Source organism: Pongo abelii, chromosome 17, assembly GCF_028885655.2.
Source record: "Pongo abelii isolate AG06213 chromosome 17, NHGRI_mPonAbe1-v2.0_pri, whole genome shotgun sequence".
In the NCBI taxonomy this organism is placed as follows: domain Eukaryota; kingdom Metazoa; phylum Chordata; class Mammalia; order Primates; family Hominidae; genus Pongo; species Pongo abelii.
The window spans coordinates 46577878-46605303 of NC_072002.2; the positions used below are offsets into that span (position 1 = coordinate 46577878).

A 27426-nucleotide genomic window follows, 5' to 3' on the forward strand; every position below is an offset into this window, starting at 1 on the left:
GGGACTAGAGGAACAGGCTGCTCTGTCTGGGTCCTGGTTTCAGTTATTTTATTCTCTTGACTTAGGTCACCAAGAATCATCTGCTATCAATTTTAGCTTTTGGTTTATCCCTAAGGCTTTTACTTTCAACCAGCATCTAGTTAAACTTACAAAAATTTAGATCAAAGGTCAGCAAACTAATACCCACAGTGCACACCTGGCCCACCACTTGGTTCTGTAAATAAAGTTTTATTGGGACACTGCCACACCCATTCATTTATAAATAGTCTATGGCTGTTTTCACGCTATGATGGCAGTGCTGAGTAGCTGCAACAGTGACTGTATGGCTTGCAAACTCTAAAATACGTGCTCTCTGTTTCTTTACAGTAAAGGTTTACTGATACTGGGTATAGACAGATGAAAAGAACCATGGCCTTTGGAAACTGACAGGTACAATACTATTAGCTAAACTACAAGCTGAGTTTGAATCTTGCCTTTACAGCGTAGTGACCTCAGACAAAATGCTTTTAGTTTTTTGAGCTTTAGGTTCCTCACCTATAAAATGGAACACCACCATCTATTTTGCAGGCTAAGTGGACGTAGGTAAACAGATGCTCACAGTGCTTGGCACATGGTAGGCTCTCCATAAATGCAGGCCATCATTACTATTACTTTTATTAACAAAACATTTTACTTTTTTTAAGTGTTTCACATTGCCTTTCACATCTCTGTATTTTCACATAGATTTCTAAGTTTTCATCTCCTACTGTGTTCAAGCCCAAACCACTACTTCTAAGCATTATCCTTCTCTCTGTACTGAATATTGTTCAAGTTTTTATTGACTATGTTATCCCAGAATAAAACTTAATGCCAAAATAGAGCCTGAAATATCATTACAATTATATCCCAAAGGATGTGAACATATGGAAATAATTCAAAATATACAATTTTAGAATAGTCTAGTCTGCAAAACTCTCAGCTGCACTGCTATACTTCCTTTTTATTAGAACTTTGTGAAAAACTTGGCGAGTCACCCATTTGAATAAAGATGGAGACAGGGATAAGATGCAGACAGGGATCCGGAAACTAAAAAAATATCTTTCTATCCGTTTAAATCAATATTTACTATATTTTTCCTAATTTATCTTTATAAACATACACCTTCCAGAATTAACAAATAATAAGTCTAGTGAAGTACTGCACAGGAAATGAACTGAAAGATAACGTCCACCAGTTTTTGAGACTCATATCAAACAGTACACATACAGATTAAACAGATCAAAGTTATACTTACTAAATGTCACTATCTGGGCACATTCAACAGTTTTGTCTACATTTTCATGTATGTGTGTACTTCTTAAATAACTTACTCCTACTCTCATACATAAAAATGCGTAACATATGTGAGCACAATCTGTAACCCATGCTTCCAACTCTGAAGTCATTATTAATGCTAGCAATTAGCCCTGAATAAATTATACAACTAACGTACTGACCAATTTTGTGGTCACTGCCGGTGACAGATGAAAAATCTCATAAATAAATGCTCTTTCTTTAGCAGTACAGCCAAATAGTCTCCTCAGGTTTCTACAGATGTAATTTATTTGCATAATTTTTTTCCTTTTTTTTAATAGCAAAAGAAACAATGCATTCTGTCTAAGTGCTTCCGTATGTGTGTCTGGTTAACATTTCCAGTTTCAATGTTTCCTGAGAGGAAGTAATTCAAAGTGTGTTATCTAAACAACTCTAATAGGTCTGATCCAGGAAACTATCAGGGTTTTACTTTTTACTGTTCATAATACTACTCAGAATTAATACCCCATGGTCAAGAAACATTTTGAAACACTGACGTAAAATTTTAAGCTTGTGGACTCACACACATTCTCTCTCTCTCTCTCTGAAGGTTCTGGCAATAGGAAATCTGTTCTCTAGCAACAATTGTTCTAATAACAATTGTTCAAACATGTAAGAGGTTAAAATTCCAATTTATAAGATAAAATCAGGAATGATCTGATTGATATATAGGTTATACAGACAATATTTGATTAGTATTATGTTATGTCTTCCCAAATTAAATTTTCATTACTCTTTCTTTTGGGAAAATGACAGCAAATGAAAGAAAATTGCATCAAGAGTTAAGATAAATGTTAATCCTAAATGGTGTTTATATATATATATTTTTTAACACAAAATAGGGCAAGAATGACAAGGACAATGGCAATGGTTGCATTTGTGATGCTATAGCAGAGGGCTTGCCAACTGGTAGTTTTTCAGAGGGCCCAAAACCTCAGATGACAAAAAAAGCACTGAGCTATCTTCAAACATTGAAATAATTAACCTCACAATTGTATCCAATTTATCATTCTGAATGGATCTTGAAAATAAATGACATCTGACTCACCCTAAGGGAAACATATAATTTAAAAAAACTGGAAAATAAAAAGTGACTATATCTAGCCAGGCGCGGTGGCTCATGCCTGTAATCCCAGCACTTTGGGAGGCGGAGGCGGGGCAGATCACGAGGTCAGGAGATCGAGACCATCCTGGCTAACATGGTGAAACCCCGTCTCTACTAAAAATACAAAAAAATTAGCCAGGCGTGGCGGCGTGCGCCTGTTGTCCCAGCGGCTGGGGAGGCTGAGGCAGGAGAATGGCATGAACCCAGGAGGCAGAGCTTGCAGTGAGCCGAGATCGTGCCACTGCACTCCAGCCTGGATGACAGAACAAGACCCCGTCTCAAAAAAAAAAAAAGGTGGCTGTATCTAAATACATTCAATTTTCATTTTAAATATTCCTTTTCACATCTGACAAAATTCAGGTTGCATAGGAATCAATAATTTCTGACCTCTCTGGAATATAGCCAAGAACAAGGCAGTGAGCTAACCAAAATGATGGGATGTTGTTGATGTTAGAGCTTATGGTGAAAACCTGTGAGGTCCTTAACTTAGTGTTCTGATTCCTAAGACTCCATTAAATGTGATTGCCAATTTACAGCCTTAGCAAAACAGAAGTGAAAAATTAAGCTAAAAATAGGGACTGTTAAGAAAGGTATTCTGAAAAAGACACAAGAGGCAAATAAGACAGCAAACCTTTAAGGGTTTTAAACAAAAAAAGTTTAAAAAAATTTATATTATGAGACCGTAAAAATATAAACTTCTCAGGGCTTATGGTCTCTCTATATAAAGGCAAAAGTCGTACTCATCTCAAGTGGGGCTGAGTGCTTTAATCAATTATAAAACAGGAGACAGTGATAAATTTAAATTTTGTTCAAGTACTGTCTTTAAGACAGTAGAAAAGTGTATTATACAATACTGAAAGGGAATTATAGTCATTTTGGACAGAATTTGGTTAACATTCACAGCTACTCCAAAAACTGGCTAGCTAGAACTACTCATGCCCTAAAGACTCCAGAGAGTAGGTAGAAAATGCTGGAGCAAATAATTCCTACCCATTTTGAAAAATCACAGGAAAAGATGGTCTGGCATTATTATAAACTTAAAACGCAAGACTCATTTTCTGAATTCTTGAGATGGAAACTAAGAATTGTATTTTAAACAAGGAATGGTGGGTTACAACTGAACTACACTCGGAAAACAAAATAAAAAACCCTGAAGAATACTAAATGTTTCAGTACTACTAGCTTGTATTATTTTACAGGACAACCACAGGATGGCCCATGTATGCAGAGCAAAGTCTACTAATAAACCGTTTTTGTGTTTTCAAAGACAAAACATGACCAGGAGGATGGCAGAACATAAATAATTATGACAAGAATAGAATCACAAGCAGCTCTGTCTGTAGTTTGTTCTGCTAAAATGAATAAAGAAAGTAACATAGGCGAGGCACAGTGGCTCACACCTGTAATCCCAGCACTTTGGGAGGCCGAGGCGGGCAAATCACTTGAGATCGGGAGTTCGAGACCAGCCTGACCAACATGGAGAAACCCTGTGTGTACTAAAAATACAAAATAAGCCAGGCATGGTGGTACATGCCTGTAATCCCAGCTACTTGGAAGGCTGAGGCAGGAGAATCGCTTGAACCCAGGAGGTGGAGGTTGTGGTGAGCTGAGATTGATCCATTGCACTCCAGCCTGGGCAACAAGAGTGAAACTTCGTCTCAAAAAACAAAAAAAGAAGGCACAGTCTAACTGGTCAGCAGAAGTGAAAGGTCTTCATTTTTTCAGCACTTTTTCAGATGGCAGCTTTTAAAAGGGTAACTAATATGTTAAAATAAAAGGCACATGGATTACATCAAATCTATGACTTGGGAAAATATATTGGCTGCTTTTCAGTAACTTGGAAGCCTTAGGAGACATTCAGAGTTTGGCATCAAGTTGCATTAATCATATTAAACTTTAAAATCTGTGCTTGTTTATTCAGCAATGCATTTTAGTCATGTTGGTGTATCTTTAACACTGCTTCAAGCAACAATACAAGAACCCAACCTCTGGTCTTGCTGCTGTATTAATACTGGTTAGCACTCTAAAAATTCTGGGTTATGACCTTATGGAGTTTGAAGGAGTTCATTCTGACATGTGATATTTAAATAATCAGAAACTACATTGATACTGATAGAGTGAAAATGTCAAAATAAGTGTGAATAAATGTGAACATGAAAGAGCCAATCCTCTAAGATGAATCCTGAGTGGCTAACCGGGTCTAAATTTAAAATACAGCCAACCAATCATTTGCTGATTGGAGGTCACACATGTGCTCTGAGTTCCTGGAAAACCCATGCCTCCATTCAACTTTTGGACTTTCAGAGCTAATGCGAACCAACCAATTAGAACCCACCAGCCTCAGCCAATCAGGGCTCAGCAGCACCAACTAGTTAGAACTAATTGTGTTTCAATCCTTCATTTGCTATATGGACCTGATTGAGAACCTGAGTGGGCACTTTTGCTATAAAACCCGGGACCTTCCCTTTGTTCTCAGGAATTGCATCTTCATTTTACACTGAAGGCTATCTCTCCACAGTGCAAATTGTTCACTGGAAGAGTCTTTCCTTCAAATTCCTATTTCAGAGAACTTTTGTTCACATAAGTTGCAAGATTTTATTTTTTAAACACTGGCACCATACTTTACTATTAATAAGATATAAAAAGGTACGTGTATAACATTCATAAAAGCTGCCAAATCCTGTGTGTCAGACCATAAATGTTTCAGAAATACAAATGACAAAAGGATTTTGGCTATATTGTACCACATGCCATAATGATTGAACATGTTTGTATTTTTTAAAAAGGAAAATGAATTAAACTGTACAAGCTATTGTGTCAAAGTGAAAGTACATTCTGATCACAATCTTGGGCCTTATCTCAAATCCATAAACAGAGTGTGATGGAGCAGAGAGGTGACTGGATTGTATTAGGAGACCTGGTTTCTATGCTGGGCTTTGCTGTTGAGTCATTTTGTGGCTTCATATGAACCAATGAAGTCAGCTAACATAGCTGTTTCTCAGTTTTCATATTTGCTAAAAGAAGTAGGATTAGGCAACGTCTAAGGGCCTTTCCAGATCTAAAATGTCATGATTATAACAACTCAGAGTCTGTAAACTTCCTAGTCCTGTTGGATAATTTATAGTATTTTATCATTTTACTCTTGGTCATGTTTCTTAGTATTGCAAGGCTCTAGTTTTCTCACTTAAGTTATCTGAAACTTATATGATGTTTTCTCCAATTAAAAAGAGGCACTTCTGGGTATATATGCACAATGGAATACTATTCAGCCTTAAAAAGGAGGAAAATCATGTTATCTGTGGCAACATGAATGAACCTGGAGGGTATTATGCTAAGCAAAATAAGCCAGGCATAGAAAGACAAATACCACATGGTCTCATTTATATGTGGAAACTAAAAACATCAAACTCATAGATGCAGAGAGAGTGGTGGCTGTCAGAGGCTGGAGAGTGGGGAGAATGGGAAGATGCTGGTCAAAGGGTGCATGTTCCAGGTAGAACGGTGGGGAAATTGAGAGGTGACGGAAATGTTAATTAGCTTGATTCAATCATTCCACATTGTATACCTGTACCACAGCATCACTTTATCAATATCCAAAGAAAACGTACCTCTGAAATCTTCCCCACATTACATTGGCTCTGCTGCTAGGCACTGACACCCCAGCCCACAGCAGGTGCCAAAGAAGTAATCAGAAGCTGATAGGCTGATGACAAGGCTGTCACCTCAGCTCCTGGCCAGACCACGCATGCAGTACGGAAGTGGTTCTGAAGAGGTCTAGGCAGGCAGAGGCAGCGACTGTATGCCACATCTGACTGAAACTTCACATTCCTGAGTGGGTAACTTTCTCTAATGAAGCCAATGCAAACTTGTTACTTTGCCTCTGAGGAAATCTATGCTGGAACAGCTGAAAGTATGGATCTCACCAACTAGCTGGAGCTAAAATAGTAACATTATAGCATCCAGATCAGCGTATCTGGGCTCTGAGACTTGAGAGTAGTAATTTTAATGTAGAAAGCTTCTGGATTACATCAGTGAAGACAGGATGCCTCAGACCCAACGCCAAATTGAAGGCCACCTTTTTCCCCCTCTCTCTCCACAACTGTCATAGTAAAGATAGAGCTTAAATTAAAACTTAATTTGTTAGTCATTATTTTGATGGCAGGAAATGCAGGCGGGGAAAATTTTCTCATCTTTATTGGGCTGAGTTTGAAAGGCTGGAAGACATTTAAAATAATTCATAGTTATTAGTGTAGTAAGGTCTCCAAAAAAGTATTTGAAGTGAAGGGGTATTTCGAAACCACAACAAAGAACAGCTACTATGTACTGAGTTTTTAATAGTAAGTCACTGGGTAGGAAGTATTACATAAAGAGTAAGCAGGCCAGGCATGGTGGTTCATGCCTGTAATCTTGGTATTTTGGGAGGCTGAGGCGGGAAGATTGCTTGAGGCCAGGAATTCAAGACCAGCCTGGGCAACATTGTGAGATGCTCATCTCTACAGAAAAAATTTAAAAATCAGCCAAGAGTGGTGGTGCATGCCTGTAGTCCTAGCTATTCAGGAGGCTGAAGCAGGAGGATCACTTGCGCCCAGGAGTTCAAGGCTGCAATGAGCTATGATAGCGCCACTGCACTCCAGTCTGGGTGACAAAGCATGTTTCTTAAAAAAAAAAGAAAGAGGGAGAGAGAGAGAGAGAAATAAGAGAGAGGTGAAAAAAAGAAACAGAGAAAGAGGGAGGGAGGGTAGGGCAGGGAGAGGAGGGATAAGAGAAAAGAGGCCAGGCTCAGTGGCTCACCCCTGTAATCCCAGCACTTTGGGAGGCCGAGGAGGGTGGATCACTTGAGGTCAGGAGTTCGAGACCAGCCTGGCCAACATGGCGAAACCCCGTCTCTACTAAAAATACAAAAATTAGCCAGGCGTGGTAGCGCGTGCCTATAGTCCGAGCTACTTGGGAGGCTGAGGCAGGAGAATCGCTTGGACCTGGGAGGTGGAGGTTGCAGTGAGCTGAGATCACACCATTGCACTCCAGCCTGGGTGACAGAGTGAGACTCTGTCTCAAAAAAAATAAAATAACATAAAATAAAAAATAAAGAAAAGAAAAAGAAAGAGTAAGTGAAATAATCTTAATCTGTGGTGGGAATTTTTTTAAATGTGAAACTTAATTTTTTATGATTCTATGTTCTGAACCAAGGATTTGCAAACCTTATCTTACAGGTCAAGATGGTAATAATTTTAGGCTCTATGGGCTATATAGCCTCTGCTGCAACTACTTAATTGTGCTGTTGGCATGAAAGCAGCCATAGATAATACATAAACATGTAGACATGGCTTTGTTCCAATAAAACTTTATTTACAAAAACAGGCAGCTTGCCCACAGACTGGCTTGCCAGCCTCCTTACTAGACACTTGCAAAGTACTCGAGCATATTACTTTACTTAATTCTGATGACAAATCTATGAGGTGGATAGTATCACTTCCATTTTGTAGGTAAAGACACTGTGGGCTCAGGTCTTGTGACCCGCCCATGGTCAAAGTCAATGCCTGGGGCAGGGTTCTGAACTCACCTCTGAGTTCAGAGCCTAAGCCACTATACAGTCCAACTCACTCTGTAGATCGTGGTGGCCTGCTTGAAGAAAAACGTATGGCTTGAAAATTGTTAGTGCAGCTGTTTTTATTTTTAAAAGGAGGTGTATGGGCCTTCAGCTGGAATGGCCAACTCAGAAAGAGGACATCTCCTGACTTTGGAAGCAAACATGAGAAGAAAGATGGTTGATGAAAAAACTAAGAGAGATAATTAAGAGAGAAAAAGCCTATTACAGTTAAAAAAAAAAAACAACCCACAAATATGCAGGAAAGCAAGTAAACAAAAACAACATTCTTACCCTGAAAACTAAAAACCACATGGATAAAGAAAAAAAAAGTGAAAGATACAGGTGACTGCTATTCCCAAAACATGGAATTCCTTTAGCTTTGCAGGAATCAGAAGAGATATATACAAAGGATCAGTGAGAGGTAACCTGCCCACATATCCTTTTATTTTCTGTACTCTCTCATCTCCCACTTTCTGTTTCTACCACCCCAGCTGCTCACTCAAATGGACATACTTAGATCAGAAAATAGAGCTACTCCTGTCATTACCGATCTTACTGCCTAAAGTTAAATTTCAAGAGTTTTACACTCTACCACCACCTCCTGTTTTGCATCTCATTTTCTCAAACATATCTATCTCATAAGTCCAATTCTCATTGGGGCTACGCTTCTATTCATGCTTGGTTAGCCAGTAGGGATTCTTCTTTTTTGTTGTTGTTTTTTGAGATGGAGTCTCATTCTGTCACCCAGGCTGGAGTACAGTGGCGCGATCTAGGCTCACTGGAACCTCTGCCTCCCAAGTTCAAGTAATTCTCCTGCCTCAGCCTCCCAAGTAGCTGGGATTACAGGTGCACACCCCCATGCCCAACTAATTTTTATATTTTTAGTACAGACCGGGTTTCGTCACATTGGCCAGGCAGGTGTCGAACTCCTGACCGCAAGTGATCCACCCGCTTTGGCCTCCCAAAGTGCTGGGATTACATGCATGAGCCACCATGCCCAGCCCCCAGTGAGGATTCCATGGCTCAGTGTGACCTGTCACTCGCTCTAGGGCACATTCCATCAACACCTTTGCTGATCTCTGCCATACTCACTGGGAGAACCTCAACTCTGATTAAACTCAGCTCTCTTGGTCTACTCTGTACCTGCATCGAGAGAGATGAAAATGGCTGGAAGAAAGAAAGGGTAGTGCTGAGCAATCTCACTTGAAACTTACCTTGACAAAACTCTAGGACCACCTTACTGTACTGTCCTGGTTAACTCACTTTCCAGTCTCAGAGCTGATTATTATTTGCTTCCTATCAAGGCCACTAATGACCTTCACATTTTGCTAAATTTCATGGTTAGTTCTCAGTCCTCATCTAATTCAATTACTAAGCAGCATTTGACACAGTTGCTCATTCCTTCTTGAATCTTGGCTTCTGGGACACCATATGCTCCTGGCTGTCCTTCTACCTCACTGCTATCCTATCCAGTCTTCTCTTCTAGACCCCTAAATGCTGGGGTACTCCAGGGCTCAGTCCTCAGAGCTCTTCTCCTTTTAATCTTGTCTCTAGGTTAATGCTCCTCAACCTTGGCACTACTGACATTTTGGGTTGGATAATCCTTTGTTATGGGAGCCTGTCCTGTGCATCACCCACTAAATGACAGTAATATCCTCCACCCCACAGTCATGACAATCAAAACTGTGTACAGACACTGCCAGTGTCCCCTGAGGGACAAAGTCACTCCTGGTTGAGAATCACTGGTACAGGTAAACTCAACTAGACCCATGGCTTCAAACATCTTCCAGAAGATGATGAGCCCCAACTATATACTCTGAGCCTAGACGATTCTCTAAGCTCCCAACCTGTAGATCCAACTGATTCTTGATATCTCTACTTGGAGGTAGTACTGATACTTGTTTATGTATTTATTGTCTACCTCCCCTACTATACTGTAATCTCCATGCAGTGAGGGACTTGCATATTCACTATTTACCCCCAGTGCCTGTAGTAGTGCTGGGCATATAGTAGGTGCTCAAAATATATTTGCTGGTTAAAGAATTAAAACACTTAATACACATGAATTCATTTCACACAGTTAATCAATGATGGGGCCAATTAGGCAGACAGTTTTAAACACATCAAGGTATCTTTTAAAGACAAATTTTAGTTCCAAATTAAAAAGAATGTTTCATTTTTAAACAAATGTATAAACAGTACTAGTACTAGCTATTAAATTTAAAATTTGAAGTTAAAATTTTGCTACAGTTTGTGAAGAAACCCAGAACTAGAGTTCTCCTTTTTCTAATACTTTTGCTTTATTTTACATTCTTATTAAGATTAATTTCAGTTTGGACTTATAAATAAATATATCAAGATACATATGTATATTTATTTCTAATAATAATGTCTTGATTATCATGATGCCAGATAACTATCAATTTTTAACTGCAAGTGGTTTTCTCAGTGGTTTATCCTTCTGGTTTAATTTACGCTGTATCTGAAGTAGAGGAGAGAGGGTGAAATCTTCTAAGAAGATTTGAAATCTTTCTTTTAAAAAACTGCTTCTTGGATAATAGCTACATTTATGAGTAAAGAGTATTGTTTTTAATTTTTTCCCACCTTCTCCATGAGAATAACCAAAATCCCATTTAACTCCTCCCCTGCTAGTTCTTAGTTCTCACACAGACACAATAATCCAGACTTTTTGTTTTTTTTTTTAAGATGAAGTCTCACTCTGTCACCGAGGCTGGAGTGCAATGGCGTGATCTCAGCTCACCGCAACCTCTGCCTCCTGGGTTCAAGCAATTCTCCTGTCTCAGCCCCACCGAGTAGCTGGGATTAGAGGTGTGTGCCACCAGCCCAGCTAATTTTTGTATTTTTAGTAGAGATGGGGTTTCACCAAGTTGGTCAGGCTGGTCTTAAACTCCTGACCTCAGGTGATCCACCTGCCTCACCCAAAGTGCTGGGATTACAGGTGTGAGCCACTGTGCCCTGGCTTAATCCAGTCTATTTTTAATTGAAGAAGACCATGACTTCCAGCCTTTATTTTTGGTCCAGGTGGTATCCAGACAAACTTTTCTATGACTATCCTTAGTTTATTTATTTACTTGTGTGTTTGTCACTAAGCACAAAACCTTTTGTGTATTTCTTTATGTAAATTTCCTGAAGTTCCTATAACAATCCTTCTTTGAACAGAATTGAATAATGTTTTAATGAATCATGCAAGCTAGAGGTGATGGCACCTTAAAACTCCATAAGTAACAGACTAGAAATATTAAATATTTATGTTTGCACAGCACAGAACTCAACCCAAATCCAATTAGTTTTATGGATGCTATAAGCTCACATTTCACACACTTAACTGAGCCTTTGAACTCTTAAATGATATTCTCTATTAAACACATTTTAATGAATACATTCGGTCATGGTATTCTATATAAAAAAAGAACTCTAAAATGTATAAATTTAAGTGTTATCCTCTCAGTCATTCTGATTTAATACAAATTCACCAACAAAAGCTGCTAGAGGCATTTAAAAAAATAGTATACATGAGCAATATGTGGCAAAAGATGGAATGTTACATTTTAATACTATAGAAAATCTTTAAAAATCACTTAAAAATTTACATTTGATTTCTTTATTAGCAAATGAAATATTTTTCTAGAAAGGAGTTTAAAACTACTAACTTTCTAAAAAAAAATTTTTTTTTTTTTTCATTTAGAGAATTCTAAATATAAGTTTTAGGGAGAGATGTAAGTCATATGAAAACATTAATGGAATAGGATTTAACTTCTGACCAGAGAGTCTAGGTATGTTTAAAAAAGAACATGTTTGCACAAGTTTTCACTGTAAACAAATGCAAGCTGTCTTGACCGCTCATGTATTAGGGCCACTGAAAAAGTTAAAAATGATAAATATTTTTATATGTAAGCATAATTTACTTAGTAAAGGTTTTACAGAATATAAAATATCACTCATCTTAATAATAAAACTAAAGAGCGTAGACCAAAGCAGCTGTATTTTAGAACTGGAAGAAGAAATGACTTAGCTTAGACAATGAAGTGGGCAGAACCGTTTCTCCAATAAGGGGCTGTCCTGGGCATCTCCTCCCTTTCCTGAAGAGTGTGGGTGGAGTGACTCATCCACAAAGACACTGCTGCATTCTTAGGCCAAGACACCATGTAGTCTGTTTTTCACATAGAGTGGATTTCTAAGAAACAGGAATCTTGCCCCCCTAAATCTTGAAGTGTTCGGAAAATGTGATTTAGGTGGACTTTGGGCTGAAATGACATTAAAGAGAAAACCCCTTCAATGTGAACACTTTCTAAAGTGTTTTAGTGTAATTATGAGTATTGCTGGAGAACATGTGGAAGATTTGCAGGCAATATGATGGGCCTGGTTGGTGGCTTGCTTCTCTGGTCAGTCCCTCTTCAACAGCAAGTCTAGTCAAGGGACCTCAGTCAACATCTGGACTGCACTGTCCCTTTAAGAATGCAGAACAAGGCCAGGCATGGTGGCTCACGCCTGTAATCCCAGCACTTTGGGAGGCCAAGGTGGGCGGATCACGAGGTCAGGAGATTGAGACCATCCTGGCTAACACGGTGAAACCCCGTCTCTACTAAAAATACAAAAAAAATAGCTGGGCGTGGCAGTGTGCGCCTATAGTCCCAGCTGCTGAGGAGACTGAAGCAGGAGAATGGCATGAACCAGGGAGGCGGAGCTTGCAGTGAGCCGAGATCGCGCCACTGTACTCCAGCCTGGGTGACAGAGCAAGACTCAGTCTCAAAAAATAAAAATACAAATAAAAAAAAAAAAGAATGCAGAACAAATGGAGCACAGCAAACACTATATAGCTTTTCTCTGGGCAATATCAGTTTTCTTTATATATAGTGAAATAGATAGTCCACAAAGAATGGAATGAATACATGCTGACTTCAAGAAATGCTTAGAAACCTATTCTTTCTTTGTATTTTTCCTCTCTTTCTTTCTTTTTAAATAAGTGTTTGGTATTATTTAGTTTCATCATATTCCTTTTGCTCCCAGAAGTGGAGATCTGGCTAAACAACTGTTACATATTAGAAAATGAAGTCCAAATTTTAAAAAATATCACTTATCTGCCTCAACAGCTACAGTTTTGAACTCAGATATCAGTTTTAAATTCTAACAAAAGATAATGCTAATAAATACAGAAGCAGTCAGGGACTCAGGTCAGCTACAATATATGTGGTTTTGGCTACTGCCAGTAACCATTAGAAGATAAAACCCTCCTAGGAGACACAGATGAACACTTACTGTGTACATCCAGACTTGAAAGTTAAATTATCTTTAGTGAGTATAAATATTTGGTGCTTCAAGAGCTACCTTCACGTTGAATGTGATATCCTCCATGACGTACACGCGTTCAGGAAATGCCTTAGCCACCTCCTCCACACTGTTGAAATATTGCACTGGCTCCTTTATATCTCGGTCTTGTTCCAGCAGCTTGAATTGCCCTAAAACACACGATAAACAGAAGAGACCTAAGATGTTTATGCTGGACTGCTGTTACCATGGCAACAACATCCTCTCTCTTTACTCCAGCCCTTCTTTGTCAAAGATTCCTGTTCATCATTAATTTTTTTAAAAAGGCATTATGGTAGGTTCCATTAAACTAGAAGATAGATAGATTTTAAAATCAGCTTAAAAATGAAAATAAACTGCATTCTTTTTGTTTACATTCAGAGTTTATTCCCAGATGTCCAAAATCAAACTGAATGAATGCTTACTTGCTGTTTGATCTCAAAGTGAAAACTCACTTTGTTATAAATGGTTGTTTTTAACAGTAAATTAAACATTGAAGTTACCTTGCCCATCAGTTGTTATAAGAACCACACATTTATGTTCTAGAACCGAGTCTTAGAAGCCTGGGACAGCTAACTTTTTAAAATTAGTATTAAATTTTTTTTTTTTTTTTGCAAATAGAACAAAATGATATAATGGATTCCTGGGTTTCACATAACTCATATTCTTGGTTACAACAATATGCAGGTAATGTCTAGGGCTCATGAGCTGCTGTGATGTGTGATGCTGCTGAGGCAGAAGCATGGAGCAGCAGCAGACAGCTGTCTGGTGAGCTTCCTCTCAACCACTGAGCCTGCCGGCCACTCAGCCTCCAGAGCTCCACATGGCTCCTTTCTTTCCTTTTACTGCTATATATGAAATTCATGCGAGTAGGCCATATCATGGTCTCCACAATTTACAGGATTTATGAAGAACTTTGAACATATTCCTAAAATATCAAGGATCTATCATGTTGTTGTTTACATTTTCAGTATCTGTGACCCTGCTGCAACATTTGAGAAGAACTGTTTTCAGTTTGGAATAAAAGACCATATGCAATCATAACAGGGATACAGTGTTTCTTAGTAGTTATTTTCTGAATCCTGGCTATAATATAATACTCCAGAAACTTAAAAGGAATTAAAAGCTATCATGGGCAAATCTCTCAGGCAGAAACAGGAAAACTTTCATTCATATTCTCAACACAATTTTTTAGCATCTACTAGGTGGAGACATTATTCTAGATGCTGGAGATCCATCAGTTAATGGAATTAACACAAATCTCTGTTCTCCCAAAGCTTACATTCCAGCAGGAGATGGATGGTATAATACATGAGTAAGAGTATACCGTGGTAGAAGGTGAAAAGTGCTATTAAATTTAGGGCAGGGTGTGGGGGATGGAGAGTGCAGAGAGACCAGTCAGTATTGCTGAGATGGTGACCTTTGGTGTAGGTGAGGGAGGGTCGTGCTTGGTAGTTGCAGGTAGAGGTCTCAGAATTCTAAGACTAGGCAACAGTCTGCCCAAAGACTCTCAGGTGGGTGGGCTGCCTGCCTGGCATGCTGCCACTATGGCTGGAGTGGGATAAGGAAAGAGGGGAAAGAAAGTTAGAGCAGTAGCAGGTGGTCAGACTGTATATGGCTTTTAAGGAGTTGCACTCTTCACCTAAGTGGAATGGGGATTTGAGCAGAGAGGAGGTGATATAACCAATGCTACAGAAGGATCCCTCTAGCTGGCATGTTGAGAAGACCATAAAGGTGCAAGGCACAGAGGCAAGCGACACCAGGTAGAAGGCTCCTAGAATAATTCAGGTATGACATGGCAGGGGCTGGGAAGCAGTTAGAAATTGTGAGGACCCCAGCCTGATCAACTCTGAACAGAGCTGACATTGACTGAGACAGGACAGCTTTGGAGGGTGAAGGCAGGATCAGGAGTTCAGTCTGGACAGGTAAGTCTGAGATGTCTATTGGACACGCAAACAGAGATGTTCAAAAAGTTCTTAGACAGACACCGAAGTGTGGAGGTCAGGAGAGAAGTCTGGCTGGAAAGAATAAATCTGGCAGTCATCGGCTAACAGATGCTATTTGAAGCCATGACATTTTGATGATGATGACCATGGGCCTGAGTGTGGACAGAGAAGAGGTCTAAGGTTTGAGTCCTGGGAGACTGAGAAGGACTGGCCAGGGGAGTGAGAGGAAAACCAAGAGGGATGCATCCAAGAAGCCAGGTGATCTGATTCCTCCAATGAATGGGGAGTGGGTGTCAAATGCTGCTTACAGGACAGTGAAATGAGGACTGAAAACTGTAGGATTCAGCAACTTGTATTTAATTGAGGACTTCAACAAGAGCAGCAGAAGAGCTGGGCTAAAAGCTTGGCTGAAATGGATTGAAGGCAGCCTGGGAAGAGAGAGAAACCAGAAATAATAAGAACGGGCACCAGATATTTTGGGAGTTCTGCTATAAAATAGAGGAGAGAGATGGAACAGAGGCTACTGAGAGGAAGCAGAAGTGAGATGTAGGGAATGTTTTTATTTTCCTTAGTATGATGGGAGAAGAAACAAGCATGCTTGCATGCTGATGGGAATGACCAGCAGAGGGGGACAAGGTGTTGACAGGAGAAATGATTGGAACCCAATTGTTGAGCAGGCAGAGAATGTGCATCTGATGTTGAAATGGAGGAGATGCCTTCAGACAGGAGCACAGGCCATTCATCTCCAGCCCCAAGAGATGCAGCAGTAGAAGCTGTTGGAAGCTTCCAATTTTTCCAGCCAAAGTTGGAAGGAAGGCATTGGTTGAGAATAAGGTTGAGAGAGGAGCTGTTAGAGGGTTAAGGAAAGAGGAGAAGGTTGCAATGTAATATGATTGCTGGGCAGCATTTTTTAAGTTCCTACTTGAGGTTCATGGTCATTAATTAAAAGTAAAACCACAGAGTACAGTTGTGTTTTTGTCCAGCCAAGGTCAGATGCACAGAGGCTGGCACAAAGTAGCCAGAGATTCAGATTCAGCCAGAGCTGAGACTACCAAGTGAATATGAGAAGTGAGAGGGGCAAAGGAGTCAGGATGTCACCGGGAGCAATTATGCCACCTGAACATGGGCCGTGAGCTGGATAAAATGGGCACAAGATCCTGGGTGGGAGGGAAGTGGGTCCGGGAAAAAAGTAGTGGGATCAATGGATCATGGATTTTGATGGAACTGAGTTTTGAACCCTAGAGGGAGTGAGCTCAAAAGCCATGCAAAGGAGAGAAGTCAGTGCATGCAGTTGAAAAAATGGAAGGATGGAGTTGCTGGTTATGATGTGGTCTAAGGAGGGACCATATCTGCTAAAGGCTGAGATGGCAAACAGCTAAGTGACTGAGAAGCCCAGGGGTATTAAAAGGATCATATTTCCAAGGAAAATCCTCCTTGATAAGAAGAGGAGCATTTCTGGAGAGAATAACAGCAAGCCAGGAACTAAAATTATGTCACAATGAGGACAGAATTCTAGGCTTGGTAGGTAACTAACAACGATGGGGTAGTGGGTGATACAGTCTGATGAACAAGAGGTTTAAAGCCTGGTGGACAAGCGGTTTAAAGCAAAGAGTTTTTAGGGAATTGCAAAGTGGAATGGTAAAGGTGATGAGGAAGAATAAAGAGACCACTTACACTCCTCTACTTTGGGGCAAAAAATAGAGCTGCCACCTGAAAGGGCTTCTCTCAGGGAATATCCAAGTTTGGGTTTAACAAGATAAAAGTAATTTCAGAGAAGGCTTTAAGGATATAGAGGTTTTGCTGGTGATGGACCATGAGGGAACAGTTTTCTGGAGTTAAGAGGTAGGTGATAAGGACAATACAGAGGATGAACCTAGACATGAAATAACAGCTCATATACCATGTAGAAATATGTAGGGGTATGAATAATACATTTGAATGTACAGTATGAATATGTTACAGTACATACTTTTTGACAAAAAAAGTTGTTTTTTTTTTTAAATAAGGCAATTTCAAAATAACACATTTCAACAAATTCTGTCACAAGTTAAACTTTTCATTTGTCTCTATACTTACCTGGTCCATGCACAAATTCTTAACCATTATGGTGTTCTACAGTTTTATACCGTGCCCTTGCCCACTGAGCTGAGCATTTCTCCATGCAATGACACCCGTGTGCATGGCATTTCATAATGGATTTAACTGTTTTTCCATTCTTATATGATTAGTCTAAGTTAGACAGATGCCTAATTTAAATGCAGACTCTGCCACTTTCAAGTTTTGTGGTGCTGGCAAGTTACAAATCCACTTGAGTCTTGTTTCCTCACCTGTAAAATGGGGACACTTCAAGGGACGCCATGAGGATTAAACGATATGATGGATCCAAAGTATTTAGCACAAGTGACCATTCAACAACTCCTAGCTTCTATTCCTCTTCTCAAGATGCATACAGATTGTCATTTCTTGGGTCACTTTCTGTTGTCGTTTTTTTTTTTTGAGACGGAGTCTCGCTCTGTCTCCCAGGCTGGAGTGCAATGCTGCGATCTCAGCTCACTGCAACCTCCACCTCCTGGGTTCAAGCCATTCTCCTGCCTCAGCCTCCTGAGTAGCTGGGATTACAGGCATGCACCACCATGCCTGGCTAATTTTTGTATTTTTAGTAGAGGCAGGGTTTCACCATGTTGGTCAGGCTGGTCTCAAACTCCTGACCTTGTGATCCACCTGCCTCAGCCTCCCAAAGTGCTGGGATTACAGGTGTCAGCCACCGCGCCCCGCCAATTTTTTTGATTAAGAAATTATGGATTTGGAATATGAACACATTTCAAGCTATCATTAAGCCAGGTATACTTTCATGAAAACCTGCAAATGGTATCTTTTCAATAGTATTTAATAAGTTTAATTTATTGTAATTTTATGATCAATATTTTAGAAAAATGTTATCAAGATGCAGGGATTCATATGCATGCCAAACACTCATTGAGTAGTCTACAGATACTCAATCTCTGAGGTTAAGAGGTTACCTGAAAGCACTATGCCTATAATAAATTTCATTCTGTCCCTTCAGAAATGTACTCACAGGCCAAGGATGCATCACTGCACCCTAATATATCAAACATTACACTATGGACTATCTAGCAGATATAGATACACTATAGTGCTATCTAGCAGAAATATAACAAGCCACATGTGCAATTATATATTTTCTAGTAGCCATATTTAAAGAGAAGAGGTAAAATTTAAATAACATATTTTATTTAAACCAATACATCTAAATTCAATTAAACATCACTAATGATGTATTTTATATATAAATGTATTTTATATATATAATATATAAATGTATTTTATATATTATATATAAATATATATAATATATAAAATATATAAATATATATTAATTATATATATAAATATATAATATATTAATATATATAATATATATTTTATATATATACTTTTGCATTAAGTCTTTTAAATCTGGTGTATGTTTTACACTTAGGGATCATCTCAGTTCAGACTAGCCACATTTCAAATGCTCAACAGCTCCATGTGGCTACTGGCTGTCATACTGGACAGTTGGTGCAGGTCTAGAATATCTCTGCATTCCCTTAAAACTGTGATTGCAGGTACTGTTCAAGTCCTTAAATAAAGATTACGTGATAGAACCCCCTTAGGGAAAAAGATGTATTTCCTGAAAAAGAAGAATATTTCTTTATGAAATAAGAAGAGCTTTGGAATTCCTATTTTCCTTTTTGCCTTGTTTGCCATGATTACTGATATTTTGGTTTAAATAACAGAGTCTTGGTTTCTTAATATAACCACCTTTATCCCCTTGTCTCCCATCTTGGGTTCTTGTTTTTTAATTATTTTTCTATTGCATCTGTGATCTTGTACTATCAGTAGGCTCAAACATATTTTGGCATACAGAACAAATGAATAATCACTTTTGGTACGGTCATAGGGTCCATATTAAGCTGCATAGTCACCTGTGTTTTGTCATCCTGCTGGACAGGAAGACTTCAGAATCACATATACATGGGAGCATGTACAAGAAATTCTACTGAGAATGATTAACACACACAGATAAGAGAACAAGGAAAAAACTAACAGCTAAATATGGCCAAATGCTACAACTGTTAACATTTATGCACATAGTATATCAGATTAATAGGTTCCTTTCATTCGTTCTTTCAATTGTTTAGTGAATACCCAATTGTCAGTTAATTTCTCTCATCTCTTTTCCATAGTGTTTTCAGATCATCCTGGAAGATTTTAATTTACATATTTGTGTACACATATTATATTTTAAACATTCTCCTGTGAAGTTAAATTACTGAAAACCAAATACTACCTTATATTTCTTTATTTTTGAGACAAGGTCTGGCTCTATTGCCCAGGCTGGAGTGCAGTGGTACCATCTTGGCTCACTGGCTCCCCAGACTAAAGCCATCCTCTCACCTCAGCCTCTCAAGTAGCTGGGACTACAGGCGCATGCCACCACACCCAGCTAATTGTTGTATTTTTTGTAGAGATGGGGTTTTGCCATGTTGCTCAGGACAGTCTCAAACTTGTGAGCCTAAGCAATCTGCCCACCTCAGCCTCCCAAAGTGTGCTGGGATTATAGGTGTGAGCCACCATACGCGGCCCTACTTTGCATTTCTTGCGCCCCACAAATGTCTTTAAAATAGAAATAGCTAAAACCTATAAAATATTTTCTTAATGTAATGTTTAAATACTAGGCCACAATACACATCCAACTTCCTATTGCAGGAGTTGGCAAACTTGTTCTGTAAATATTTTAGATTTCATGAGCTAAACAGTCTCTATTCACATCTACTCAACTCTGGCCATGTAGGGCAAAATCAGCCATAGACAACACGCAAGTGAATAAGAGCTGCTGTGCTCCAAAAAACTTTATTTATGAAAACAGGCTACAGTGTGCTGACCTCTGTCCTGCTGGAAGGAGTGGAAAGTATAGGTCAGGGCAGTGGCAAGACAAGACATTAGAAGTGAGAATGGGCCAGGCGCGGTGGCTCACGCCTGTAATCCCAGCACTTTGGCAGGCCGAAGCAGACAGATCACTGAAGGCCAGGAGTTCAAGACCAACCTGGCCAACATGGTGAAACCTCATCTCTACTAAAAATACAAAAATCAGCCTGGAGTGGTGGCACATGCTTGTGATCCCAGCTACTTGGGAGGCTGAGGCAGGAGAATCGCTTGAACCCAGGAGGCATAGGTTGCAGTGAGCTGAGATTGCATCACTGCATTCCAGCCTGGGTGACAGAGCTCTGTCACTCACACACACACACACACACACCCCCCCCAAAAAAAAAAAAAAAAAAGCAAAGCAAAGCAAAGAAAGTGACTAGTCCTTTTATTGCATACCACTGAACAGTCATACCAGGGTCTCTTGTAAGGTACCTGAAATCACATTCTAAGTTGCCCATGTTTGTCTTTGAATGGCAGTTTTCTCTTTAAATAGGAGTCTAATATCAACAAGTAAAAGCTGTAGAAGTGGACTTATATTAAAAGAATAATGTAAATAACCAGCAAACATGAAGGCCTACATTTTCTCACTGTAGTTTGCAAGATAAAATTTCTATGAACTTTTATTTTGCTGCTGCTGCTTTTTTTTTTTTAAGAATGTAACATTCTCAGATTAGCCAACGTTAAGTACTCTGGGAAAAATGCTGAGTATTACTACCTCCTCTGTGATTGCTGTGTCCTGGAAATCGGAACTTGTTGGAGTCAAATCTTGGAGACAATCTAAAGAGTTAAGAGCCAGTTTCCTGCCAAAAGTGAAATCAATTTACATGACACATATTCCCACAATCCCCACATGGAGGAACTAATTTTTTAACAGACCATTTCATGAATAACAGAGTCTTTGTGCCACCAAATAAAAACATTTGGAGATTGTTGAAACATCTGTTCTGAGATGTTACTGTCAAACTCTGTTCTTGAAAGGGAGGAAGCTGCATTGTCTTTCAGGAGCTTTGATGATTTCATAAAATGTCTCCATCGTAAGAGCTGTTCCATCTGCAGGCCCCTGAAAGTTCCAGGAACAAATTGAACACCAATGACATGCTCGCTGATTATGGTTTAAATAAATTTATGATAATATTTAAAAAGCAAAGATGGAAGCTATATTTCATGATGTATTTCTAAAACTGTATTTCATAATTGACATTATGAAATAAGCGTCATCTAGAAAATATCCATTTTGTGTGTGCCCCTCAAGATAGCCACAGTGAGTTATTTCAGAATGGATAACACATCAGCTAAGATGCTCCAAATCCTTCCTTCATCTAAGTTTCGATCATCTGTATGGGGCTGAAGGGACTAAACTTCACTCTCCTTTACTTACAGGGAAAGGTCACTTCTCAGAAATGAAAAGTGGAAACAAATTTTGCTAATTAAGAAGACAGCAACAATGCCCAGATACAAAGAAATAAAAGGGAGACTTAGAGATGGTCAAATTCAGGTCTGTCCAGTTTGCTTCTGGTTGGGAAGTTAGGGTTAGTGCCACCGGTGAAGATGCAGCTCCCCATGATGTGTGCCTCACTGTTCGCCATCACCACCGGCAGTCAGCACGACCTGTGGTAGGCCCACTTTTGCAGCTGTAGTTTTACTGTCTGCCATCCCTTCAGCATGGCAGTCTACTTTGTGTATCAAATAAAAAGAAATGGAATGACAGCTGAGGCCCATAGTGTCCATCTGTGGACCCACAACTCAAATGAGCAACATTCTGTTGTCATCTCCATGACCGCGAGCAGAAAAATGTTGCTGAAACCAGCCCAAAATGATAATATAGAAAAGAAAGCAAGAGCAACAGAAATGGCACCAGAACACCAAAGAAACCTAAAAATGGCTAATGTGAGGAAAAAGATTAAGCAAAGGGAAGCCTAGAAAGTTGAAAATGCCATGAAGGGGAGGGTCCAGGTCTGTGATTCAGTGTGGTACCTCCAGCATCATACCACATATGGCATAAAGCAGGTGCTCACTAAATAGTGAATGAATGAACTTTTCTTCTCTTACCTTTTTCAGAGACAGGCCACAGACAAAGTTAGATGGTTCCAAGTCAACTGTACAAATGAAATGCATTTAAGATGGCTCAAATAACTGGCCCTTCAAACCACTGGCCCATATCCAAATGTGAAGAGATCAGCAATTATCAAGTGACGGAAACAACTAGCCAGTTGCCATTTTTCAATAAGTAAATAAACCTGGGTAGGAATGTGGACTTACAAAACAATACCAAAGTTCAAACACACTCTTGTATTTCAATCTTATGTATGCATGTAAGCTAGAGTTTCTGTAGGATTAAAATGTAAAAGTAGGATTGCCCCATAAAAGATAAGCAGCACTTCATTTTGTATGGCACCAACCTATATATATTGCCTTTTTAACCTTTGTGTAAATGTTCACCTCCACTAAGTGTATGAAACCTCATTTACCTAAACCCTTCATCAACAGTGAATGCTACCTCACTTCTCTTTCCTTGAGTAAGGTGGAAGACTTTTAAAGATTGCCTAACGTATGTACATGCCAAAAAATCCAAATAGTACTAGAGGGTGTAGAGTGAAAAACTAAGTCTCCCTCCCAATCTTACCCTCAGATCTTCTTGCTGAAGCAGCTGCTATATAGTCTCTTGTACTTCTGTCCAGAGGCAGTATCTGATATAGTATACACACATAATGCTACCCTTTTCAAAACAAATGGTTGCATTCTGTACAGTTATTCCATCACTGCATAAAAATCTGTCTCATTCTTTAAAAGAACTGCACATTATTTCATCCCATGCATATACCATAACTAATTTAACCAGTCTGCTATTGATGGACACCCACATTTATTCCAATCTTTTGCAGCCACAGTGATATTGAAGTTAAATATGCTTGTCCTGAAGGCTTTGAGTACTTAGTCCAACTACATTGGTGGGAAAATGCCTAAATGAGGAATTGCTGAGCCAAAGGGTAAATGCATTTTTATTCTTGATATATATTGTCAAACTAAGAGGTCTGTGTCCACTTACATTCTTACAACAACGCGTTTCCTCATGCTTTTCCTAATAGTTCATTACCAAACTGAAAAATTATCATTGCCAATCCAACAGGTGAAAAATAGCATCCCATTGGGATTGTAATTGTGTTTTTCTTATTATAAAGGATATAATTATTTTTATAAGTAATCTATATTTCATATTATGTGACTTTTCTGTTCATTTTCTTATTCCCAATCTTTGAAATTCCTGCTGATCTTAATCCTACTCTTAATGATACAAAACAAAAACTTGAAATTCTACAACATGGCATTCCCTATTTTAAAATCTGATTCCCTACATCACTTGAAGTTAGTTCCTAAAATTACTATTTTTTCATGGCAGAGGAAGTGGAAGCGGAGTTGGGGGAAACGAGGGGTAACGAACAAGTCTCAATACAAAGTCTCAAAACATACAAACATAGAGAATTGGAATTAAAACCAAAGAAAAGGAGGCATCAATCAAAAATAATGAACTGCACCATAGATAATCTGTGGTTATTTCTATTTATTTCTCCATCTGAGATTTTATAAAGCAAGTGGTCAGACCATTACTTTTAATTCTGAAACTCCATTCTTGAACTTAACTAGGCCCAGAATTCAAAACTGAACCATTCTGGGATCTATGTTCTAAGCAGCCAAACCATTTCATACCATGCAAATTGGTTTCCCTGTTTTTTGAAAATGGGAAGACTGCATTTTTCATTGTATCTCACTGGTTAACTGCTTCTTCAGAATTGCCAGAAGTTTTCTGGGACAAATTTATCATAAACATGATGGAACCTAGAAAGGTCTTAGACTGAACATGGTTGCTAATACATTATGAAATCTCGGCACTTCTTTCCTTGAAATCTCTTAGTCCAGAGCACTCACTGCTACTATTCTGGTTTTGATTCTCATCACTTTGTAATGGTATTACTGCTTCAGATTTTAAGCCCGTTTCCATCTCTGCCCTTCCATTATCACATTATTCACCTTAAAATACAACCTAAAACAAATCCATCTCACTCAAGAACCTAAGTGTTCCATAAACACTTGTAGAATAAATGAATAAACAAACATATAATAGCTCTTTAATCTCTAACCACCAAGCCCAGACTCCTCTGCCTCGGCTTTTATTTAAGTCCCTCCATGATCTGGCTCCACTTAGCTTATGCAAACATTTCCCCACCATCTGTGCAACCAGTACTCACTTTCCCCTTTGCCTTTGCTCATGCTCTTTTCTCAGTCTGTGCAAAAATATCGACCCTTTTAATGACATTCTGAGTTCTGTGCATGGCCATCTTCCTCTCATTCTGCTTCTTTTCTCACTCTCTTAGCCCTCCTGGGGGAACTCCTCTATCATCTTGGCTCCAAGGACCATCTATATAAGTTGACAATACATCAACCTTTCTCTCTAACAGAATCTCTCCTAAATTCCACATCAGCCTATCCAATACCTGGTACACTTCTCCAAAGGCTCTCTCACAAAAATCTCAAAATCAAAATATGCAAAACTAAAATCATCTTTTTACTTCCTGAATCAAGCAACCATACAAGTCAGAAAGGATGGTCATCCTTGACACTTTCTATTCCCTAATCTCTCACATTCAATTACTGTCAACTTCAACTCCATTCTTTTTCTTACATGGATCAAATCCTTTCGTCTCCACTGCTATCACATATTCCCAACCACAGCATCTCTCACTTTGGCCAGTTTTCCTAGTTGATTGTCCTGCCTCTAGATTTCCACCCCAGGAAACCATCTTTACACCATTGCTTAAAATTCAAATCTAACCATATTTCAATTTAGGATAATTTGCACAGGATTTATGTACGATGGGACTATTTGTCATGATGTGGGTAGGCTATAGGGGAACCACAGTGATAACCGGGGGATAGTATCAGAGAAGATGTCACCACCATTGGCCTCCAGGGACAAGAGAGGGACTAGTTAGGGAAACAAAGAGCTGTATAAATACCCTGGCTTTGAGAAAAGGAGAGGCAGCTGGCTCTAGTGATTTTTTTTAAGGGAGGAAGCCAACAGAGAAAAAAGACCTTGACCTCGCTCTGTTCCTGCCCATCTCTGGCTGAGGCTATTTAGCCACTGGCTGAAACTAAAAGGCACGACAGTCTGCTGATTTAACCCTACAGGTTAGCCTCTGGGGTGAAGCAGGGTAGAGGTGGTAGAGAGTAGATTTGCGGGAGGGGTGGCATATAGGAGATGTGTATACAGGCCCTCCAAGATCTGGCTCTCACTTTCTTCTCACCATGCTAAAACCCATGTAGATCCATCCACAGCGAACTATAGAATGCACCATCTGGAATACCCTTCCTCTATTCCCAGATTTCACCAATCTATTTATTTTCCACAATCAATTCACTTATTACCTAAACTATAAAGATTGGGGTCAGTTACATACCTGAAAGAATCTTATCTTTTGAATGACTGTATTATCTACAGATTTTTATCAAAGCCTGTATGTATTTTATTGTCCTTATTTGTTTTCTTGTCTTTGTAAACAAACCAGTAAACTTTCTAAAGAAAGCAGATGTGTCAATCACCTTTTTATTCCCAGTACTCAATACTGGGCAAGACACATGGCTGAAGGAAGGAACTTAAGAGCCAGCTCAAGTCCAACATAATCTATGAAGTGTTCCTTGACAACTTCAGCTCAAATGATTTTCATTTATGTTGATTACCAGAGTCTATTTATCGATTCTCTACTTATTTTACTTCCTTTTGTGCTGTTTTCTTAATTAGACCACAGTGCCCTAACAGCTGGAATCATGTCTTCTGCTTCTCTGATAGCTGAGTTTGTGTCCAAACTAGAAACTGCATAAATGCTTTCTTTGAAGAGTAGGTGTTTAGAGCAGGAGAAATATATATTTTTGGGAGTCTTGAATTCAAATACTTATGAGACCACAAAGTCTTGCAAATTGGTAAAATTGATAAAAGTAGAAATGATGACCTCATAGCTCCAGCACCTGCTGGTTCCCAGAGGCAGGAAATTTTTATGTAAATGTGTTCAACTTTTAATGGTTTTTAATAGTTGGCTCAAATAAAAAATGTCACCCAGCCCCAAAACTGCTCTCCATTTCTTAAAGAGAGTCGGGCATAGGTGTGGATTGAGCAAGGGCTTATAACATCACTGATCTAGCTGATGCTATTGTATTTGTGAATGGGTTAATGTTGGTCAAGAAATGTGTGGGAAGTCTAGGGTCCAGGAACTCTTCATTCTACCTTCATTTGAAACCATGGTCCTGAAGTGGAAGGCTACTCTTTACAGCTTTTAGCATAAGCATTATGAGAAAGCTCATTTAAGACCTATAATATTGGCTGGGCACAGTGGCTCACACCTGTAATCCCAGCACTTTGGGAGGCCAAGGTGGGCAGATCACTTGAGGCCAGGAGTTCGAGACCAGCCTGGCCAACAGGGTGTGCTTAGCCAACTTAGCCAAGTGTAGTGGTGTGCACCTGTAATCCCAGATACTCGGGAGGCTGACGCAGTAGAATCCCTTGAGCCCAAGAGGCAGAGGTTGCAGTGGGCCAAAATTGCGCCACTGCACTCCAGCCCGGGTGACAGAGTAAGACCCTGTCTCAAATAAACAAATAAATAATCAATCAAGGTTCCAATACGTAAAAAGCAATTTTATTTGAGGAAGAACCTTTTGGAGAAATATAAAGTGATCCATTTTTTAATCTACATAAAAAATTAAGAGCAGCAAAAATTAAACTTTAATTTTTACTCATAGAATTTTCAGTTATTTAGTATGAAAAGAGAAGGGGAAAACAAAGGTGAATAGAAAATATAAAGGGAAGAGAAAAATGGGGAGAGAGGGAGATACGGAAATAGATACAAAAAGAAAATGAGACATAGAAATCGACCTATGAAAACGACAGTTACACAAATAAACATGATTTCAACCCAGACAAAGGAAAGGAAGACCACGCCAACACAGATGGACAAAAGATGGACATATGCAACACAAACAGACCCTAAAGCTACGCTGCCATTGTACAACTACAGGCAAAAGTGAAGGCAAGCTGTGTAGAATCAAAGCTGAGGTGTCTAGGAATTTTCAATACTATGGTGCTTATGCTTCTCTTC

The 27426-nt window shown here is 39.2% G+C and overlaps 1 protein-coding gene and 1 long non-coding RNA gene across 3 annotated transcripts in view; one reads left to right on the top strand and one right to left on the bottom strand.

Annotated features, from left to right (window-relative positions):
* Positions 1–27426, bottom strand: part of GAREM1 (GRB2 associated regulator of MAPK1 subtype 1) — a 206664-nt gene that overhangs the window by 32918 nt on the left and 146320 nt on the right. For both annotated transcript variants that reach the window (XM_009252324.4, XM_002828155.6), the window contains exon 3: positions 13371–13501. In XM_009252324.4, coding sequence (XP_009250599.4) covers positions 13371–13501 — 131 coding nt within the window. The remainder of the gene's footprint in view (positions 1–13370; positions 13502–27426) is intronic.
* LOC129051539 (uncharacterized) overlaps positions 23172–27426 on the top strand; it is a 33368-nt gene continuing 29113 nt past the window's right edge. Inside the window, exon 1 of the long non-coding RNA XR_010137574.1 lies at positions 23172–23271. This is a non-coding gene — a long non-coding RNA (uncharacterized LOC129051539). The remainder of the gene's footprint in view (positions 23272–27426) is intronic.